At 37.0% G+C, this 18,670-nt stretch overlaps 1 protein-coding gene across 5 annotated transcripts in view; it reads right to left on the bottom strand.

Moving 5' to 3' along the window:
- ATP7A (ATPase copper transporting alpha) overlaps nt 1–18,670 on the bottom strand; it is a 177,869-nt gene that overhangs the window by 103,662 nt on the left and 55,537 nt on the right. For all 5 annotated transcript variants that reach the window (XM_053202514.1, XM_027053780.2, XM_015084279.3 and 2 more), the window contains exon 2: nt 5,085–5,225. In XM_053202514.1, coding sequence (XP_053058489.1) covers nt 5,085–5,204 — 120 coding nt within the window. In that variant the 5' untranslated portion in view covers nt 5,205–5,225. The remainder of the gene's footprint in view (nt 1–5,084; nt 5,226–18,670) is intronic.

Raw genomic sequence — 18,670 nt, 5'->3', positions numbered from 1 at the left:
AGACAGTATGGTACTGGCACAAAAAGACACATAGATCAATGGAACAGAATAGAAAACCCAGAAATGAACCCACAAATGTATGGCCAACTAATCTTTGACAAAGCAGGAAGAATATCCAATGTAAGGAAAAAAGAGTCTCTTCAAAAAACGGTGTGGGGAAAACTGGAGAGCAACATGCAGAAGAATGAAATTGGACCACTTCCTTATACCATACACAAAAATAAATTCAAAATGGATGAAAGATCTAAATGTGAGACAAGAAACCATCAAAATCCTAGATTTTGGCAGCAACCTCTTTGTCCTCAGCTGGAGCAACTTCTTACTAGGTACGTCTCCTCCAGCAAGGGAAACCAAGGCAAAAATAAACTATTGGGACTTCACCAAAATGAAAAGCTTCCACACAGTGAAGGAAATCATCAACAAATCTAAAAGGTAACCTATGGAATGGGAGAAGAAACTTGCAAATGACATATCTGCCAAAGGATTAGTATCCAAATCATATAACGAACATATAAAACTCAACACCAAAAACACAAATAATGCAGTTAAGAAATGGACAGAAGATATGAACATTTTTCCAAAGAAAGCAAACAGATGAACAATAGACACAAGAAAAGATGCTCAACATCAGTCATCACCAGGGAAATACAAATCAAAACTTGAATGAGATATGACCTCACATCAGTCAGAATGGCTAAAATTAACAATACAGGAGGGGCACCTGGGTGGCTCAGTAGGTTGAGCGTCTAACTTTGGCTCAGGTTATGTCTCACGTGGTTCACAAGTTCAAGCCCTGCATTGGCCTCTGCTAACAGCAGAGTCTGGAGCCTGCTTCAGACTCTGTGTCTCCCTCTCTTTCTGTCCCTCCCCCACTCATAGTCTGTCTTTCTCTCTCAAGAATAAATAACAAACATTAAAAAAAATTTTTTTTAATATAGGAAACAACATGTGATGGCAAGGATGCAAAGAAAAGAATACCCTCTTACACTGTTGGATGCAAACACCCTGGAAAACAGTATGGATGTTCCTCAAAAAGTTAAAAATTGAACTGTCCTACTATCCAGCAATTGCACTACTAGGCATTTACCCAAAGGATACAGGTTTGAAGGAGTACAAGTACTCTGATGTTTATAGCAGCATTATCAACAATAGCCAAAACATGGAAACAGCCCAAACATCCACCGACTGATAAATGGATAAAGAAAAGGTGGTGTATATATATGTATAATGGAATATTACTCAGCCATAAAAAAGAATGAAATCTTGCCATTTGCAATGACATGGGTGGAGCTAGACAGACAGTATTATGCTAAGTGAAATAAGTCAGTCAGAGAAAGACAAACACCATATGATTTCACTTATGTGAAAATTAAGAAACAAAACAAACAGGCACCTGGGTGACTCAGTTGGTTAAGCATCCAACTTCAGCTCAGGTCATGATCTCGCAGCCCATGGGTTCGAGTCCCACATCGAGCTCTGTGCTGGCAGCTCAGAGCCTGGAGCCTGCTTCAGATCCTGTGTGTCTCCTTCTCTCTCTCTGTGCCCCTTCCCACTCATGCTCTGTCTCTTTCTCTCTCTCAAAAATGAATAAATGTTAAAAAAAAAAAGATACAAAGTAAAGTTACCAGATTTAGCAAATAAAAATACAAGACACCAAGGGGTGCCTGGCTGGCTCAGTTATCAGAGCATACAACTCTTGATCTCAGGGTTATGAGTTCAAGCATCACGTTGGGCATAGAGCCTACTTAAAAAAATAAAATAGGGGAGGCTGGATGGCTCAGTTAAGTGTCTGACTCTTGGTTTTGGCCCAGGTCATGATCTCACAGTTCATGAGTTCGAGGCCTGCATCAGGCTCTGCATTGACAGTGCAGAGCCTGCTTGGGATTCTCACTCTCTCTGACCCTCCCCCACTCACTCTCTCTCAAAAGTGTATAAACATTTTTTTAAAAACAAATAAAATGCTGGGGCACCTGGGTGGCTCAGTCGGTTGAGCATCCGACTTTGGCTCAGGTCATGATCTCGCACTCCTTAAGTTTGGGCCCTGCGTCAGGCTCTGTGCTGACAGCTCAGAGCCTGAAGCCTGCTTTGGATTCTGGGTCTCCCTCTCTCTGCCCCTCCCCCACTCATGCTCTGTCTGTCTTTCTCTCTCTCTCTCTCTCTCTCAAAAATGAACATTAAAAAAATTTAAAAATAAAATGCATAAATAAAAAAATTTATTTAAAAAAAAACAGAAGACACCAAGTTATAAATTTAAATTTCAGATAAACAAATATTTTTTAGTGTAATTATATCTCATGCAATATAACAGGTCTCAAACTGTGGTCCCAAGACCAGCACCATTAGAGTTAACTGGGTATTTGTTAGAAATGCAAACTCTTCGGGTGCCTGGGTGGCTCAGTTGGTTGAGCGACTGACTTCAGCTCAGGTCTGATCTCACGATCCGTGAGTTGGAGCCCTGCGTCAGGTTCTGTGCTGATAGCTCAGAGCCTAGAGCCTGCTTCTGATTCTGTGTCTCCCTCTCTCTCTGCCCCTCCCCCACTCATGCTCTGTCTCGGAAATAAACATTAAAAAAATTTTTTTTAATGCAAACTCTCGGGGCACTGGGTGGCTCAGTCGGTTGAGTGACCGACTTCAGCTCAGGTCATGAACTCTTGGCTCATGGGTTCAAGCCCCGCATCGGGCTCTGTGCTGACAGCTCAGAGCCTGGAGCCTGCTTCATATTCTGTCTCTGCCCCTCCCCTGCTTGTGCACTCTCTCTCTCTCTCTCTCTCTCTCTCTCTCTCTCAAATATAAATAAACCTTAAATTAAAAAAAAAAAAGAAATGCAAACTCTCAGGCCCCATCAGCCCTACTAAAACAGAAACTCTGAGGGTAGGGCCAGAAACATGTTTTAACAAGTCCTCCAGGTGATTCTCATGTTATGATTTGTGAACCACTGCTCACTATACCTGTCACTGGCAAAAGGAACTGTAAGAAGCTCATACAAAGAGAAAGGGGCACATAAGCCTATTCAATAAATCAATTCACCATCATCAAATACTAACTGAATAGCCAAAGGGTGTGTAGTAAGTTCTCTGAGAAGGGTCTAAAGCAGTGAATCTCAACTGAGGGCAATTCTGCCCACAGAGGACATTTGGCAATGCCTGGAGACATTTTGGTTGTCACAAACATAAGAAAAGCCTACTGGCATGCAGTGCATAGAAGCCAGGGGTGCTGCTAAGCATGCTACAAGGCACAGAGCAGCCCTCAAACAACAAAGAATTATCCAGCTTGAAATGTCAATAGTGCTGAGACTGAGAAATCTGGATTATAGGGTAAAGATGAATCAAAACATATTTTACCCCAAAGGCTTTAAAAATCAAAGACATTTTTATGAACATGGAAATAAAAAGTTTAAAAAAGTAATGACAAAACATAATTCAATGTTTCTCACAGTAAAAATACTACAATTATTCCAAGAAGAATTTAAAGGGATTAGTGATACAAAGCTAATACATCACTTTGATGGTAAGAAGCACCTATATGATGATTAATTTTTTTCAGAACTTATGTGAGAGAATAATTTGGAAATGATCAGTTTGAGAACCATATGCAAATTAAAATGCATCTGCAGACTGTATGACCAGAAAACACACATGACCCAGGAATCATGGAACTTGAGTTCTAGTTTTGTTTTGGTATTAGGTAGCTGTGTAATTTAGCACAAGTCACTCCATTATCTAAGCTTCCATCTGCTAATCTGTAAAATAAGGAGGTTAGACTATTGAAGTCGTATCTAAAACCCCTTGCAGCATTAACATAAGCCGTATCTAAAACCCCTTGCAGCATTAACATATGTCTATGTCAAAAAAATGAACACAGTAAACATTCAAAAAAGTTTTTATAAGATATGAGCGGGGATGACATCATTATACTCCCTGTAGGGTAGTTTTGTATTGACTTGGGGGCTTTTGATTCTTGTGTTTAGAAGGTGTGAAACAAAGTTGTTTAGCTTTTCTTATTTATTTATAATAGCTATATTAACAATTCGTGTTCATTGCAGACAAATCAGAATATATATACATACATACATACATACAGATAGATAGATAGATAGATAGATAGATATACACCATTCTTTTTCATTAAATAACATTCTAAGATGAATTATAGCAGTAATGTGTTAAGATGGTCTAACAAGAGTCGATTTTATTTTTGCAATTAAAAATTGAAGTGAAAGGGGCGCCTGGCTGGTTCAGTTGATAGAGTATGAAATCTTGATCTCAGGGTTGTGAGTTCAAGCTCCACACTGAGTGTAGAGATTACTTAAAGTGTGTGTGTGTGTGTGTGTGTGTGTGTGTGTGTGTATGTATGTATACACACACATATAAAATCATGGGACACCTGGGTGGCTCAGTTGGTTAAGTGTCCAACTCTCGATTTTGGCTCAGGTCATGATCTCATGGTTTGTGAGATCGAGCCCTGCATGGGGCTCTGCGCTGATAGTAGGGAGCCTGCTTGGAATTTTCTCCTCCCTTTTTCTCTGCCCCTCCCCAAATCATGTGTGCACACATACACACACATGTGTTTTCTCTCAAAAATAAACATTTAAAAAATATATATCTTTAAAAACACTAGAAACATTTTTTAAAAATTGAAGTGAAAAAGCTTAGAAAATTACTGTTATACTTTGTATGCATGTGCTTAAGGAAGATTACATTATTATTTCACATAATAATTGTCATGCTATTTAAGAGACGAAAGCCCACAACCCTTTCTCTGAAAACATATATTTTAGTTCAGTATGAGATTAAGAATAATAAAAAGTGTATAAGCATCTGTATACTTACAAAATATAAAACTATAAATATACAATCATAATAATGTCATGATTCCATCTTCAGATATTTTTAAGTTGAAAAAATATATAATTTCTTATTTTTTATAAAAAGAAAAGTTAAAGGGACAAAGTGACTATATTAATATTTCAGAGTCTTTATTGCCAAATGTTTCAGTGTGTCTGCTCCTATCTCAGTGTTAGAAGTAATTTTCTAGAATTCCAGTCAACAGCATTTGAAATCACTGATGTCCAAAGGCTAACTTACTTTAATATGATGTACGCCATTCAGTTTTCCAATCTGCTGCTCAATGGTCCAAACACAGGAACCACATGTCATCCCCTCAACAGAGATGGTGACCAAATCCACAACCATACTTCGATCCATCTTGATTTCTTCTTTACATTCCTATTAGAAACAATGAACAATTTCAGCCATGGAAATAATCCTTCCTCAACTTTACCTCCCAACCTTCTCATCTGAAAATATTTTACTAATAATATATGGTTAGCATTGTTTCCTCTCATCTTGTTTCACCCCCACCTAAAGGCCTTTGCTTTAGCTATTCCCTTGGTTTGGACTTTCTTCTCACAGATGTCTGCTTAGCTAACTTCCTCATCTCTTTCAAGTCTTCACTCAAATCTAATTCTCTTAATGAGTTTTACACTGAATAACCTGTTGCAATCCACATCCCTTCCACACACATACACTCTGATTTCCCTTACCTCTGCTCTATTTCATTTTTTTTCATAGAATTTATCATCTTCTAATACACTCCATTAATTACTTACTATGTTTATTGCTTATTATGGGTGTTCCTGTGGTGGTTTTAAAATATTCTCACAAATTCTTTGTTACTCCTTCCTTCAAGAGGTGGAATTTAACTCCTTTCCCCGAGTGGGGCCTGGGCTCAGCAACTTGCTTCCAGACAGAATATGGTTAAATAGACAAGTATGACTTCCAAGACTAGGTCATAAAAGGCACTATGGGAAGGGGGAAAATCACTGTGGATTCCTCCTTGTCCTCTCTCTTGAATGGCCTTATCTGGGGGAAGCCATCTGTCATGTCATAAGGACACTCAAGCAGACTTATGGACAGCTTTGTGAGGCAAGAACTTGAGATCTCCTGCCAACAGCCAGGTAAGTTAACCATCTTGGAAGCTGATACTTCATACTTAATTAAGCCTTTAGATGCCTGAAGCCCCAGCCGACATACTGACTACAACCTCATGAGACCCTGAGCCAGAACCACCAAGCTAAACCATTCCCAAATTCATGACTCACAAAAACTGTGATATAATAAAGGTTTGTTGTTTCAAGCCACAAAAGTTTTAGGCAATTTGTTACACTGCAATAATTAACTAATACACATCCCACTGGAATGAAAATTCCATGAAGGCAGGAATATTTTTTCCCACTGATATTAGTTTGAACCATATGAAACTGCCATTGTTGTTTATCAAAATAGTTGAATACTGCCTATTTCATATAGATCAACCTAATATATCCCATGGAAACAGTGTTTTCCTCTTGTGAGAGGAACTAAATGGTCAAGGGATAAAGGTGGAAAATTCCAGTATGTAACCTTTTGTACCTCTTTTTAAAGTTCAGATATAATTGACATAACATTGTATAAGTTTAAGGTATACAATGTGTTGGTTTGATATATTGATATATTGTAAGGATTACCTCCATTAGCTAACATGTCTAACAGGTCACTTAATTACCACTTCTTGTTTTGTGGTGAAAACAATTAAGATCTAGGGGCGCCTGGGTGGCTCAGTCGGTTAAGCGTCTGACTTCGGCTCAGGTCATGATCTCATGGTCCATGGGTTCGAGCCCCGCGTCGGGCTCTGTGCTGACAGCTCAGAGCCTGGAGCCTGTTTCAGATTCTGTGTCTCCCTCTTTCTCTGACCCTCCCCTGTTCATGCTCTCTCACTCTCTGTCTCAAAAATAAATAAATGTTAAAAAAAAAGATCTAGTTTCCTTTGTATCTTTTGAATTTTGTACCATGAGAATGTATTTTCTCTCTCTCTCTCTCTCTCTCTCTCTCTCTCTCTCTCTCTCACACACACACACACACACACACACACACACTCACACAAGTATAGTGGACCTGAAATAACAGAAAACAATAATAGGGATGGGAGTTTATTATAGTTGAGACATTCTGAGATCCCTTGTCTTTGTTCGGAATGTATAAAGAGAAAGAGATAAACCTTAGATTTTGTTAGGAATATATGTTAAAAATTTGAAGGTAACTGGTGGGAGACTAGAAATACAATATATAGCTTTCAAAACAGTAGAGGGAAAAAGACAATAAAGAATATTAAATAAACCAATACAGAGCAATGAAGATAAATGAAAATTTCAAGAAAAAAGTAAGAACATCTTTCTATAAAACTCTTCTTGTTAGAGGCTAGTGTGAAATGATTACAATAAAGTAGCACTAGAATCAATCTTAAGAAATTACTCAGGAAAAAATTAGAGACTTCCCAATGTATATCTGAGGGCCTCTCTTAGAGCACCATAGATTATTCGTGTTTAGGGTATTAATTAGAAAATGTTAAATTATTTAAGAAAAATTATATTTGTAAGAATACATTAGCTCAATCTAAGGAACTTGCAAATAATACAGATTTGCAAAAAAAAAAAAAAACCTCTTTTGCAAAGATTTCAAATTATGTAGAAAACACCATTTTGTATAAGAGGAATATTGAAGTAAAGTAAAACTGTTACCCAAACCAGTGATGAGAGAAAAGAAGAAGAGCAGGAAATAATCAGTTATTAAGATGCTATTAGCTAAAATTGAAGTACAAATAAAAATACAAGTCTTATCCAATATTCATTAGAGGATTCTCCATGCCTTTGGATAAAGACCCTGTTTTGTGACCATAATCAAAAATTAGAGACACTGAAGTGTTTCAGACTTGTCAAAATTAACAATGGCCAACTATAGAACCCAAAAGTGGGTTACAAATACTATGATTTATATTGACTCTATTTTGCCCCCAAAGACATTTCCTTTAAAAATGCTAAACTACAAGATGGATTTTTTTTTTTAAATAAGAACGCTATGTAAAAATATTTCTAGAAAGACTCACAAAAAAAATCAGCAATATCACAGTTACCTCTAGGGAGGAAAAGAGACTGGGTGGTTGAGGGGGCAAGCTTTTACATTTTAAATTATGTCAATATAAAACCAATTAAAATTAAATAAAATTTATGAGAAACTATGTAAACTAAAACATTTCTTTGCAATAAATTTACTCCAAGTGGTATAAAAACAATTACTACATCATCTTAGCTTTCTAAGCTCTGAGAAACAAACAGAAACTGCTGCAGAACCACATCCTCTGCTCCTAACAAAGCAGGTAAGTGGACTCCTTACTTCTTTGATGGATTTCTGTGGAGCTTTGAACAACTGGACCATCAATATAATTTCCAAATATCTAAAATCGCAGAAGTTCCTTGAGGATAATTTGTTTTCAAATGTTAATTGGTTTTCAGCACATATTTTTCATTATATGTATTATTTCTTGAGATATAATTCACACTATAAAATTCACCCTAAGATGTATAATTCAGTGGTTTTTAGTAATACAATTCAGTTTTTAGTAATATTCACAATGATATGCAATCATAATGACCATGTAACTGCAGAACATTTTCATGACCCCCAAAAGAAATTCCATACCTATCAGCAGTCACTCCTCAGTCCCCTTACAGATACTGGCAAACATGAATCTACCTCCTATCTCTATGGATTTGCCTATCCTGGTTAATTTCATAAAAATTGATTCATTTAATATGTGGCTTTGTGTGTCTGAGTTCTTTTACTTAACATAATATTTTTAAGGCTTAACAATGTGTAGAATGTAACTGTACTTCATTGTTTTCACTTATTTGATGGCATCCTTTGAAGCAAAAAAACCCTAATTTTGGGGCTTCCTGGGTGGCTCAGTCAGTGAGGTGCCCGACTTCAGCTCAGGTCATGATTTCAGGGTTCGTGAGTTCAAGCCCACATGGGGCTCTGCGCTGTCAGTGCAGAGCCAGCTTCGATCCTCTGCCTCCCTCTGCCATTCCCCCACTAGCGCTCTCTCTCTCTCAAAAATAAATAAAACATTTTTAAAAACTTAATTTTGATGAAGCCAAATTTATCATTTTTTTCTTTTGTTGCTTTGCTTTTGATGTCCTATAGAAGAAACCACTGTCACACTGAAAGTCGTGAAGATTTATTTCTATGTTTTCTTCTGAGAGTTTGGTAGTTTCAGCTCTTACATTTAGGTCTTTTAATCCACTTTGAGTTAATTGCTGTATATAGTGTGTGGTAGAGATCTGAGTTACATTCTTTTACATGTGGATGTCAAGTTTTCCAAGGACCATTTTTTTAAACAGCTTTATTGAAATACAGTTTGCATATGATTCACACATTTAAGGTATAGAATTCAATAGGTGTTATATTCAGATATGTGCAACCATCACCATGGTGAATTTTAAAACATTTCTGTCACCTCAAAAAGAAGCTCCAGACCCTTTACGTATCACCCTCCCACCTAAACCTCCCACCCCCCTTGCCAGGCAACCATTAATCTTTCTGTCTGTATAGATTTTCCTCTTTTAGACATTTCATATGAATGAAATCATATAATATGTGGTCTTTTGTGACTGGCTTCTTTCACTTAACATAATGTTTTCAAGGTTCATCCATGTTGTAGCATGTGCCAGCATTTCATTTCTTTTTTATGGCTGAATTAAATTCCATGGTATGGATATACCACTTTGTTTATCCATTCAACTGATGGACATTTAGGTTGTTTCATCTGTTGGCTACTAAAAATAAGGCTGCTATAAATATTTATGTATAAATGTTTGTGTTTTCATTCATCTTGGATAATAATTAAGAGTGGAATTGCTGGGTCCTGTAACTGTTTTAACTGAGGAACTGCCACACTGTTCCCCAAAGCAGTTGTGCCATTTTACATTCCCACTGGCAGCATATGAGGGTTCTAATTTCCCCACCTCCTCACCAACACTTGTTATTATCTGATTTTTTAATTCTAGCCATTGTAGTATATGTTAACTGGTGCCCAAATGTTTTTAATTTTGATGATGTCCAATGTATGTATTTTGTTGTTGTTGTTGTTGTTGTTGCCTCTAGTCATTTTTTTAATTGAGATATAACTGACATGTAGCATTATTTTAGTTTTAGGTATAAAACAAAATGATCTGATATATGTATATATTGCAAAAAGACTGCCACCATAAGTTTAATTAACATCCATCACCATGCAGTTAATTTTTTTATTATGATTAGAACCTTTACGATTTACAATTTACTCTCGTAGCAACTTTCATTATACAATGCAGTATTGCTAACTATAGTCATCATGCTGTACATTACATGCCTAGGACTTATTTATCTTAAAACTGGAATTTTATACCTTTTGACCACCTTCACCCACTTCACCCACCTCCAAAACCCACCTCAGACAATCCACCAATCAGTTCTCTGTATCGATGAGTTTGGTTTTTTCATATTCCACATATAAGTGAGCTCACATGGAATCTGTCTTTCTCTGACTTATTTCACTTAGCATAATGCCCTCAATCCACACTGTTGCCAAGTGACAGAATTTCCTTCTAAAAAGAAGGAATGGCTGAATAATGTATGTATTTATACACCACAGTTTACTTGTCGATTCATCCACTGATGGACACTTAGGTTGTTTCCATGCCTTAGCTATTATAAATAATGCTGCAGTGAATATGGAGGTGCAGATTATCTTTGAGAGAGCAATTTCATTTCTTTTGGATAAATACCCAGAAGTGGAAATGCTGGACTATTTTTAATTTTTCTAATTTTTAATTTAAAATTTTAATTTTTAATTTAAAAATTAGATTATATTTTATTTTTAATTTTTTAAGGACCCTTCATACTCTTTTCTATATATTCACTTTTAAAATGTAAAAAGTTAGAAAAGCTTAAAGAAAAATTAATCCTTAAACTCACCATTCTGTCTTAATTTTATTCAACTATCATTCATTATGGAAAAATTGTAATTTATACTGTGACTTTACCTGAAATAGGTTCATAATTATTAGTCTATTTGTGTTATTTACTCTTTTACTTTATTTTTTATATTTATGTTTATTGAGATATAGTTGACACACAATGTTACATTAGTTTCAGGTATACAACACAGTGATTTGACAGGTCCATATGTTATGCTATGCTCACCACAAGTGTAGCTACCATCTGTCACCATACAACACTATTACAATACCATTGACTGTATTCCCTATACTGTATCTTTTATCCCATGACTTATTCATTCCATAACTGGAAGCCTGGTGTTATTTACTTTAATTAATTTCTTTGTTTTTGTAATCTTTACATCCCACGTGGGACTCAAATTCATGACCCTGAGATCAAGAGTTGCATGCCCTACCAACGGAGTCAGCCAGGCACTCCCAAGTTATTTACTTTTAAAGTTACAGCTAAAGCTATTACAAATACGATAGTTAACAATTCAGTTGTGCCCACTAATTCTTATGAAACTAGTATTAAAATTATTACCTATTTTTACATAGACTTACAATACTTATTCAATATAAGAGAATACATTTTGTCTAATTTTGGAGGTTTTTTTATTTATTTTTTTTAATTTACATCCAAATTAGTTAGCATATAGTGCAACAATGATTTCAGGAGTAGATTCCTCAGTGCCCCTTATCCATTTAGCCCACCCCCCCATACCACACCCCCTCCAGTAATCCTCTGTTTGTTCTCCATATTTATGAGTCTCTTATGTTTTCTCCTCCTCCCTGTTTTTATATTATTTTTGCTTCCCTTCCCTTATGTTCATCTGTTTTGTATCTTAAAGTCCTCATATGTGTGAAGTCATATGATCTTTGTCTTTCTCTAATTTTGTTTAGCACAATATCCTCCAGTTCCATGCACATAGTTGCAAATGGCAAGATTTCATTCTTTTTGACTGCTAAGTAATACTCCATTGTGTATATATACCACGTCTTCTTTATCCATTCATCCATCGATGGATATTTGGGTGCTTTCCATACTTTGGCTATTGTTGATAGTGCTGCTATAAACATGGGGGTGCATGTGTCCCTTCAAAACAGCACACCCGTATCCCTTCAATAAATACCTAGTAGTGCAATTGCTGAGACATAGGGTGGTTCTATTTTTAGTTTTTTGAGGAAACTCCATACTGTTTTCCAGAGTGGCTACACCAGCTTGCATTCCCATAAGTTTTGTTTTTAATGACCTGAAGCAGCATTTATTCCAGGTTAAAAATTCATGATCTCTAATGAAGCACATTGCCAAAGATTTTCACATTCTGATCATCTATGATTTACAATCTACTGTAAAAGTAAGTTGTCACTGCCTTATGAAACTCTATCATCCTTCCTCCAGCCACAACAGCTGCTGTCAGTAGGATAAAATCTGAATCTCTGAATGAATGATAAGCGAAATAAGAGAAGTAATAGTAGACCTGAATTAGTTTAGAGGAGTTACAACTAGCTAATCCAGCTCAAAAAAAAACAAAATTCTCCATACTGCCTGAATTTACTATTATAAATATTTGAGATTTAGAAATTACATCAATACATCTATTTCCTTTTTCCCCAAAGTTTTATTATGAAAAATTTCAACCACATGTATAAGCTGTAATAGTACAATGAACATCTATCTGTATATCCTCTGCATGAATTCAACATTTGTTAACATTTTGTTATATTAGCCCTATTTTGTTCTGAACTATTTGAATATAAGTTTTAGAAATCCTAATACTCTAACGTGCATTTCCAAAAAATAAGGACTCCTGAATAACCACAACATTATTACCAAAGCTAAGAAAATTAATGACTGTACATCATCTAATACAAATTCTCTATCTGAATTTCCCCAAATGTCCCAAAAACATCTTTCACAGCTTTTATTTTTCCCAAATCAGGATCCAGACAAAGTTCACACACTGAATTTGGTTGTTTCTTTTTAGTCTCATTTAATCTACAACAGCCCCTGTCCTATCTCTTTTCCCTCATGAAGTGACTTGTTCAAGAATCCAGGTCAGTTGTCTTAATAGATAGTATCTCCTCAGGGGCGCCTGGGTGGCTCAGTCAGTTGAGTGTGTGAGGTTGAGCATCCAACTACCACTCAGGTCATGATTTCATGGTTCATTAGTTTGAACCTCCGCACTGGGCTCTTTTCTGTCAGCATGGAACCTGCTTCAGATTCTCTGTTCCCCCCCCCCCCGCACCTACCTTGCTTGCTCTCTCTCAAAATTAAACAAACATTAAAAAAAAAGAGACACTATATTCTCTTTTCAAAGTACAAATTCCTCTTTGATAGTTTAAGGGACTCATAGCTAAAATTATACCTCCTAATACCTACAAAGCCCAGATGGGACAGGAAAGGCAGGTACTTGTGAACAAATGATACTTGGATGAAGGGAACTCACAGTCCCAAGGGAAAAGTCCAAAGTGGGGTATTTAAGAACAACATAAAGACATTAGGGGCTAGGAAGAGGGTCACTCTCCATAGCAGTAATGGGTATAAAAAGGGAAGTAGAATAATGTCTAAAACAAACAGACCCTATCAAAATATTGGTTATGGTCAGTCCTCTGCCTTAAAAAGGAGACTCTTTTGGGGCACCTGGGTGACTGAGTCGGTTAAGTGTCTAACTCTTGATCCTGGCTCAGGTCATGATCTCAAAGTTTGTGGGTTTGAGCCCCATGTTGGGCTCTGTGCTGGCAGCACGGAGCCTGCTTGGAATTCTCTTTCTCTGCTCCTACCCCACTCATGCTCGCTCTTGTGCTCTCTCACTCTCTCTCTCTCTTGCTCTCTCTCTCTCCCAAAATAAATAAATAAACTTAAATTTTTATTTAAAAAAAGGAGACCCTTTCTCTTTCCTCTTGTAGTACATGTCTGCCTGCTCCAGGACAGAACACTCAGACTTAGTATTATGTAACTCAGATAAGGTTATGGGTCAAATGGGGCTTTTGAGGGCTGATCTGGGTCCATTACCAAAACTGACTAAATTGTTTTATGGGAAAATGTTAAGTTCAAATTGCTAAAAAAAAAAAAAAAAAAAAACTTTTAGAATACAATGCATTCAGCAGATGAAGGCTTGTTTACTTGGTTAGTTAGAAATGTAAAACTTAAACACAGTTTTATTATGGGGTATGTCCCAGACCAAAGTACTAGAGCATCTCTCAGGCTTACTGAGGAAATGAGAGAGACAAAGCAGAAAGGCACTTTTAAAATAACTGGATAATTCACCTGAAAGTATGTATTGGGGAACAAAGAATTTCTGAGCACAAGTGAAAATTACATTAATACAATCACATTTCTGGTTAAATCCTGATTTAAGCATGTTAAATCATTCATGAATAATATATATTTCTTCCTACCTTCATAATTCACCTCCATTTTTTTTTCAAAACTTTACTTTAATGGGCCTTTACATGCAAAAGCTCAGAAGAATTCTATCTCCCTCATACTACTCCTATATACATAACTCCAATTGATTTTGTAATATATGCTATGTCTATCTTTTGAATTTTAAATCTCAATGATACGTACAAAGTAAGGAAAACTTTTTGTAACCTCCCATTGCATTTAGCAAAATGACTCAGAAAACAGAGTAAGAGCATAAACAATTTCATATGGTATAGAAAAAAATAGGGGCGCCTGGGTGGCTCAGTCAGTTGAGCATCTGACTTCAGCTCAGGTCATGATCTCGCAGTTTGTGGGTTCAAGCCCCGCATCGGGCTCTGTGCTAACAGCTCAGAGCCTGGAGCCTGCTTCAGATTCTGTGTCTCCCTCTCTCTCTGCCCCTCCCCCGCTCATGCTCTGTCCCTCTCTGTCAAAAATAAATAAACATTTAAAAAAATGTAGGCTTCTGGGAGATCACAATATCAAAGAACAAATGTGGCATGCAGCTATTAGGAATGAAGTGATCTGAGAACAGCATCCAACAACAATGAGGGAAATAACTTCTGGTTATTAAAAAGTATTTTCAGCCACTCCCTAAACACACCTGGTAATTACCACACAGTAATAACATTTTCTAAAAGGAAGAACAGGATTATGACTAGATCATCATCTCTGGTTTAGAAACACAAATTTCATAAGTTGAGTACAAATATGACACATATATATGAAGTCTGCTCAAAACTACATCTTAAAGCTGATCACAGAAGCTAAAAAATTTTTAAATACTTCTAAAATAGTTAGTCCTCATAATTTTGGAAAAGTTTCTGGATTAATAAATTATAATCAAGTAAATGCAAATTAAAACCATGATTAATATAATCTACACCCACCAGGTAGATAAAAATTTCAAAATCTGGCAATACCAAGTGTCAGTGAGGATGTGGAGCAACAGAATCTTTCTTATTCAGCTGGTAAGAGCATAAATTAGCACAACCATTATGGAAACTCTCCGGCAATATCTGGTAGAGCTGAAGATATATGTATATACTAGAACTTAACATTTTCACTCCTGGGCATATCACCCTACAGAAGTTTCACCCATGTGCAGAGTAAACATGAACAAGAATGCTCATTGCAACAGTGAAATAATCTAAATGTCTGTCAAACAGAAAATATAAAAATAGGCAGTAGCATATATTATAGTGGAGAAAGGTATAGTAGTTAAAATGAATGAACTAAAATAATGGTTCTCACTGGGAGGGGAGAATTTACCACCAAAAGGACATCTGGCAAAGTCTGGAGATTTTTTAGTTATCACAACTGGGAGCTAGGGGGAGATGCTACTAGCATCTAGTGGGTAGAGGTCAAGGATACTATTAAACACCCTTAATGAACAAGAAATCCACTCACAACAATTACCTGGCCCCAAATGTCAATAGTACAGAGGTTGAGAAACTAGAAATATAAGCAACCGCATGGATAAATCTAATCAACAGTTGAGGAAATAAAAAAAGTTTCACGTGGATACAAAAGTCTAGAAACATAAAACATAAAACAATACCATATATTGTTTCTGTATACGTACACATGTAGCAGTGTTAGTCAAAATATAAAAATGTGCAAAGGAGGGATAAATACCAAATTCAGAACTTTGGGGAGGGAGGAAGGGAGGCAACTGGAACACAAAGGGGAACTTCAACTATAGATGTAATGCTTAAATTCTTAGGCTATGTACACTCTGGAAAACAGTGTGGAGGTTCCTCAAAAAATTTAAAAAAGAACTACCCTATGACCCAGCAATAGCACAACTAGGAATTTATCCAAGGGATATACCCTATGACCCAGCAATAACACTGCTAGGAATTTATCCAAGGGATATAGGAGTGCTAATGCATAGAGGCACAAGTACCCCAATGTTTATAGCAGCACTTTCAACAATACCTAAATCATGGAAAGAGCCTAAATGTCCATCACTTGATGAATAAAGAGGATGTAGTTTATATATACAATGGAATACTACTTGGCAATGAGGAAGAATGAAGTCATGCCATTTGCAGCAAAATGGATGGAACTGGAAGGTATTATACTGAGTGAAATAAGTCACTCAGAGGACAGATATCATATGTTTTCACTCATATGTGGATCTTGAGAAACTTAACAGAAGGCCATGGGGGAAGAGAAGGGGAGAAAATAGTTACAAACAGAGAGGGAGGGAGATAAACCACAAGAGACTCTTAAATACAGAGAACAAACTGAGGGTGGATGGGAGGGTGGGGCAGAGGGGAAAATGGGTGATGGGCACTGAGGAGGGCATTTGCTGGGATGAGCACTGGGTGTTGTATGTAAGCCAATATGACAATAAATTATATTTTTAAAAAAAGGTATAAGTGGAAATTTTTAAAATAAAAATAAACACATACATACATACATACATACTTAGGCCTTGTAGTGGATATACAATTATGTTACAGGATCCCTATACTCTTTGTTGGCCTAAATTATTTCATTATAAGAATTTTTTATGTTTATTTATTTTTGAGATAGAGAGTGAGAGCAGGGGCAGAGAGGGAAGGGGACAGAGGATCCAAAGCAGGGTCTGTACTGACAGCACCAAGCCCAATGTGGGGCTCCAGCTCAGGAACCACGAGGTCATGACCTGAGCAGAAGTCAGATGTGCAACTGATTGAGCCACTCAGGTGCCCCTCATTGTAAGAATTCTTAAGGCGTGCCTGGATGGCTCAGTCACTTAAGCATCCAACTTCAGCTCAGGTCATGATCTCACGGTTCATGAGTTTGAGCCCCACTTCGGACTCTGTGCTAACAGCTTGGAGCCTGGAGCCTGCTTCGGATTCTGTGTCTCCCTCTCCCTCTGACCCTCACCTGCTTGTGCTCTCTTTTTCTCTCTTAAAAATAAACATTATTTTTTTTAATTTTAAAGGAAAATAAATGAATGAACCTGGAAGACATTATACTAAGCGAAATAAGCCAGACACAGAAAGACAAAAACTACATGATCTCACTTATATGTGGAATCTAAAAAAGTCAAACTCAGAAAAAGAGACTAGAATGGTGATTACCAGGGGCTGGGGGGTAGAGAAATAACGAAATATTGGTCAAAGGATATAAAGTTTCTCACTCATAATCAGGGAAATACAAATCAAAATTATAAGATATCACCTCACACCAGTCAGAATGGCCAAAATAGCACAAGAAACAACAGGTACTGGTAAGGATGTAGAGAAAGGAAAACGCTCTCACACTGTTGGTGGGAATGCAAACTGGTACAACCACTCTGGAAAACAGTACAGAGGTTCCTCAAAAAGTTAAGATTAGAACTACTCTATGATCCAAATTGCACTACTAGTTATCAACTCAGAGAACACAAAAATACTAATTTGAAGGGATACATGCATCCCAATGTTTACAACATTATCAATGATAGACAAATACACAAAGTGTCCAAATGTCCACCAACCGATGAATGGATAAACGAGATGCGGCATACTGAAAACACTACATTACATTAACTAACTTGAATTTAAGTTTAAAAATATAAATAAAAAGGGGCGCCTGGGTGGCTCAGTCAGTTGAGCATCCAACTTGGGCTCAGGTCATGATCTCACAGCTTGTGAGTTCGAGCCCCACGTTGGGCTCTGTGCTGACAGCTCAGAGCCTGGAGCCTACTTCTGTTTCTGTGTCTCCCTCTCTCTCTGCCCCTAACCCACTCAAATTCTGTCTCTGCCTCTCTCAAAAATACGAATAGACAGTTCTCTAAAGAAGACATCCAGATGGCCAACATGCACATGAAAAGATGCTCAACGTCGCTCTTCATCAGGGAAATACAAATCAAAACCACATTCAGATACCACTTCACGCCAGTCAGAGTGGCAAAAATGAACAAATCAGGAGACTAGAGATGCTGGCGAGGATGTGGAGAAACGGGAACCCTCTTGCACTGTTGGTGCTAATGCAAACTGGTGCAGCCACTCTGGAAATCAGTGTGGAGGTTCCTCAAAAAATTAAAAATAGATCTACCCTATGACCCAGCAATAGCACTGCTAGGAATTTACCCAAGGGATACAGGAATGATGATGCACAGGGGCACTTGTACCCCAATGTTTATAGCAGCACTTTCAACAATAGCTAAGTTATGGAAAGAGCCTAAATGTTCATCAACTGACGAATGGATAAAGAAACTGTGGTTTATATACACAATGCAATACTACATGGCAATGAGAAAGAATGAAATATGGCCCTTTGTAGCAACGTGAATGGAACTGGAGAGTGTTATGCTAAGTGAAATAAGTCATACAGAGCAAGACAGATACCATATGTTTTCACTCTTATGTGGATCCTGAGAACCTGAACAGAAGACCATGGGGAAGGGGAAG

This window comes from Acinonyx jubatus, chromosome X (genome assembly GCF_027475565.1).
Source record: "Acinonyx jubatus isolate Ajub_Pintada_27869175 chromosome X, VMU_Ajub_asm_v1.0, whole genome shotgun sequence".
Taxonomy (NCBI): Eukaryota; Metazoa; Chordata; class Mammalia; order Carnivora; family Felidae; genus Acinonyx; species Acinonyx jubatus.
This window is presented reverse-complemented; position numbering and strand designations above follow the sequence as displayed.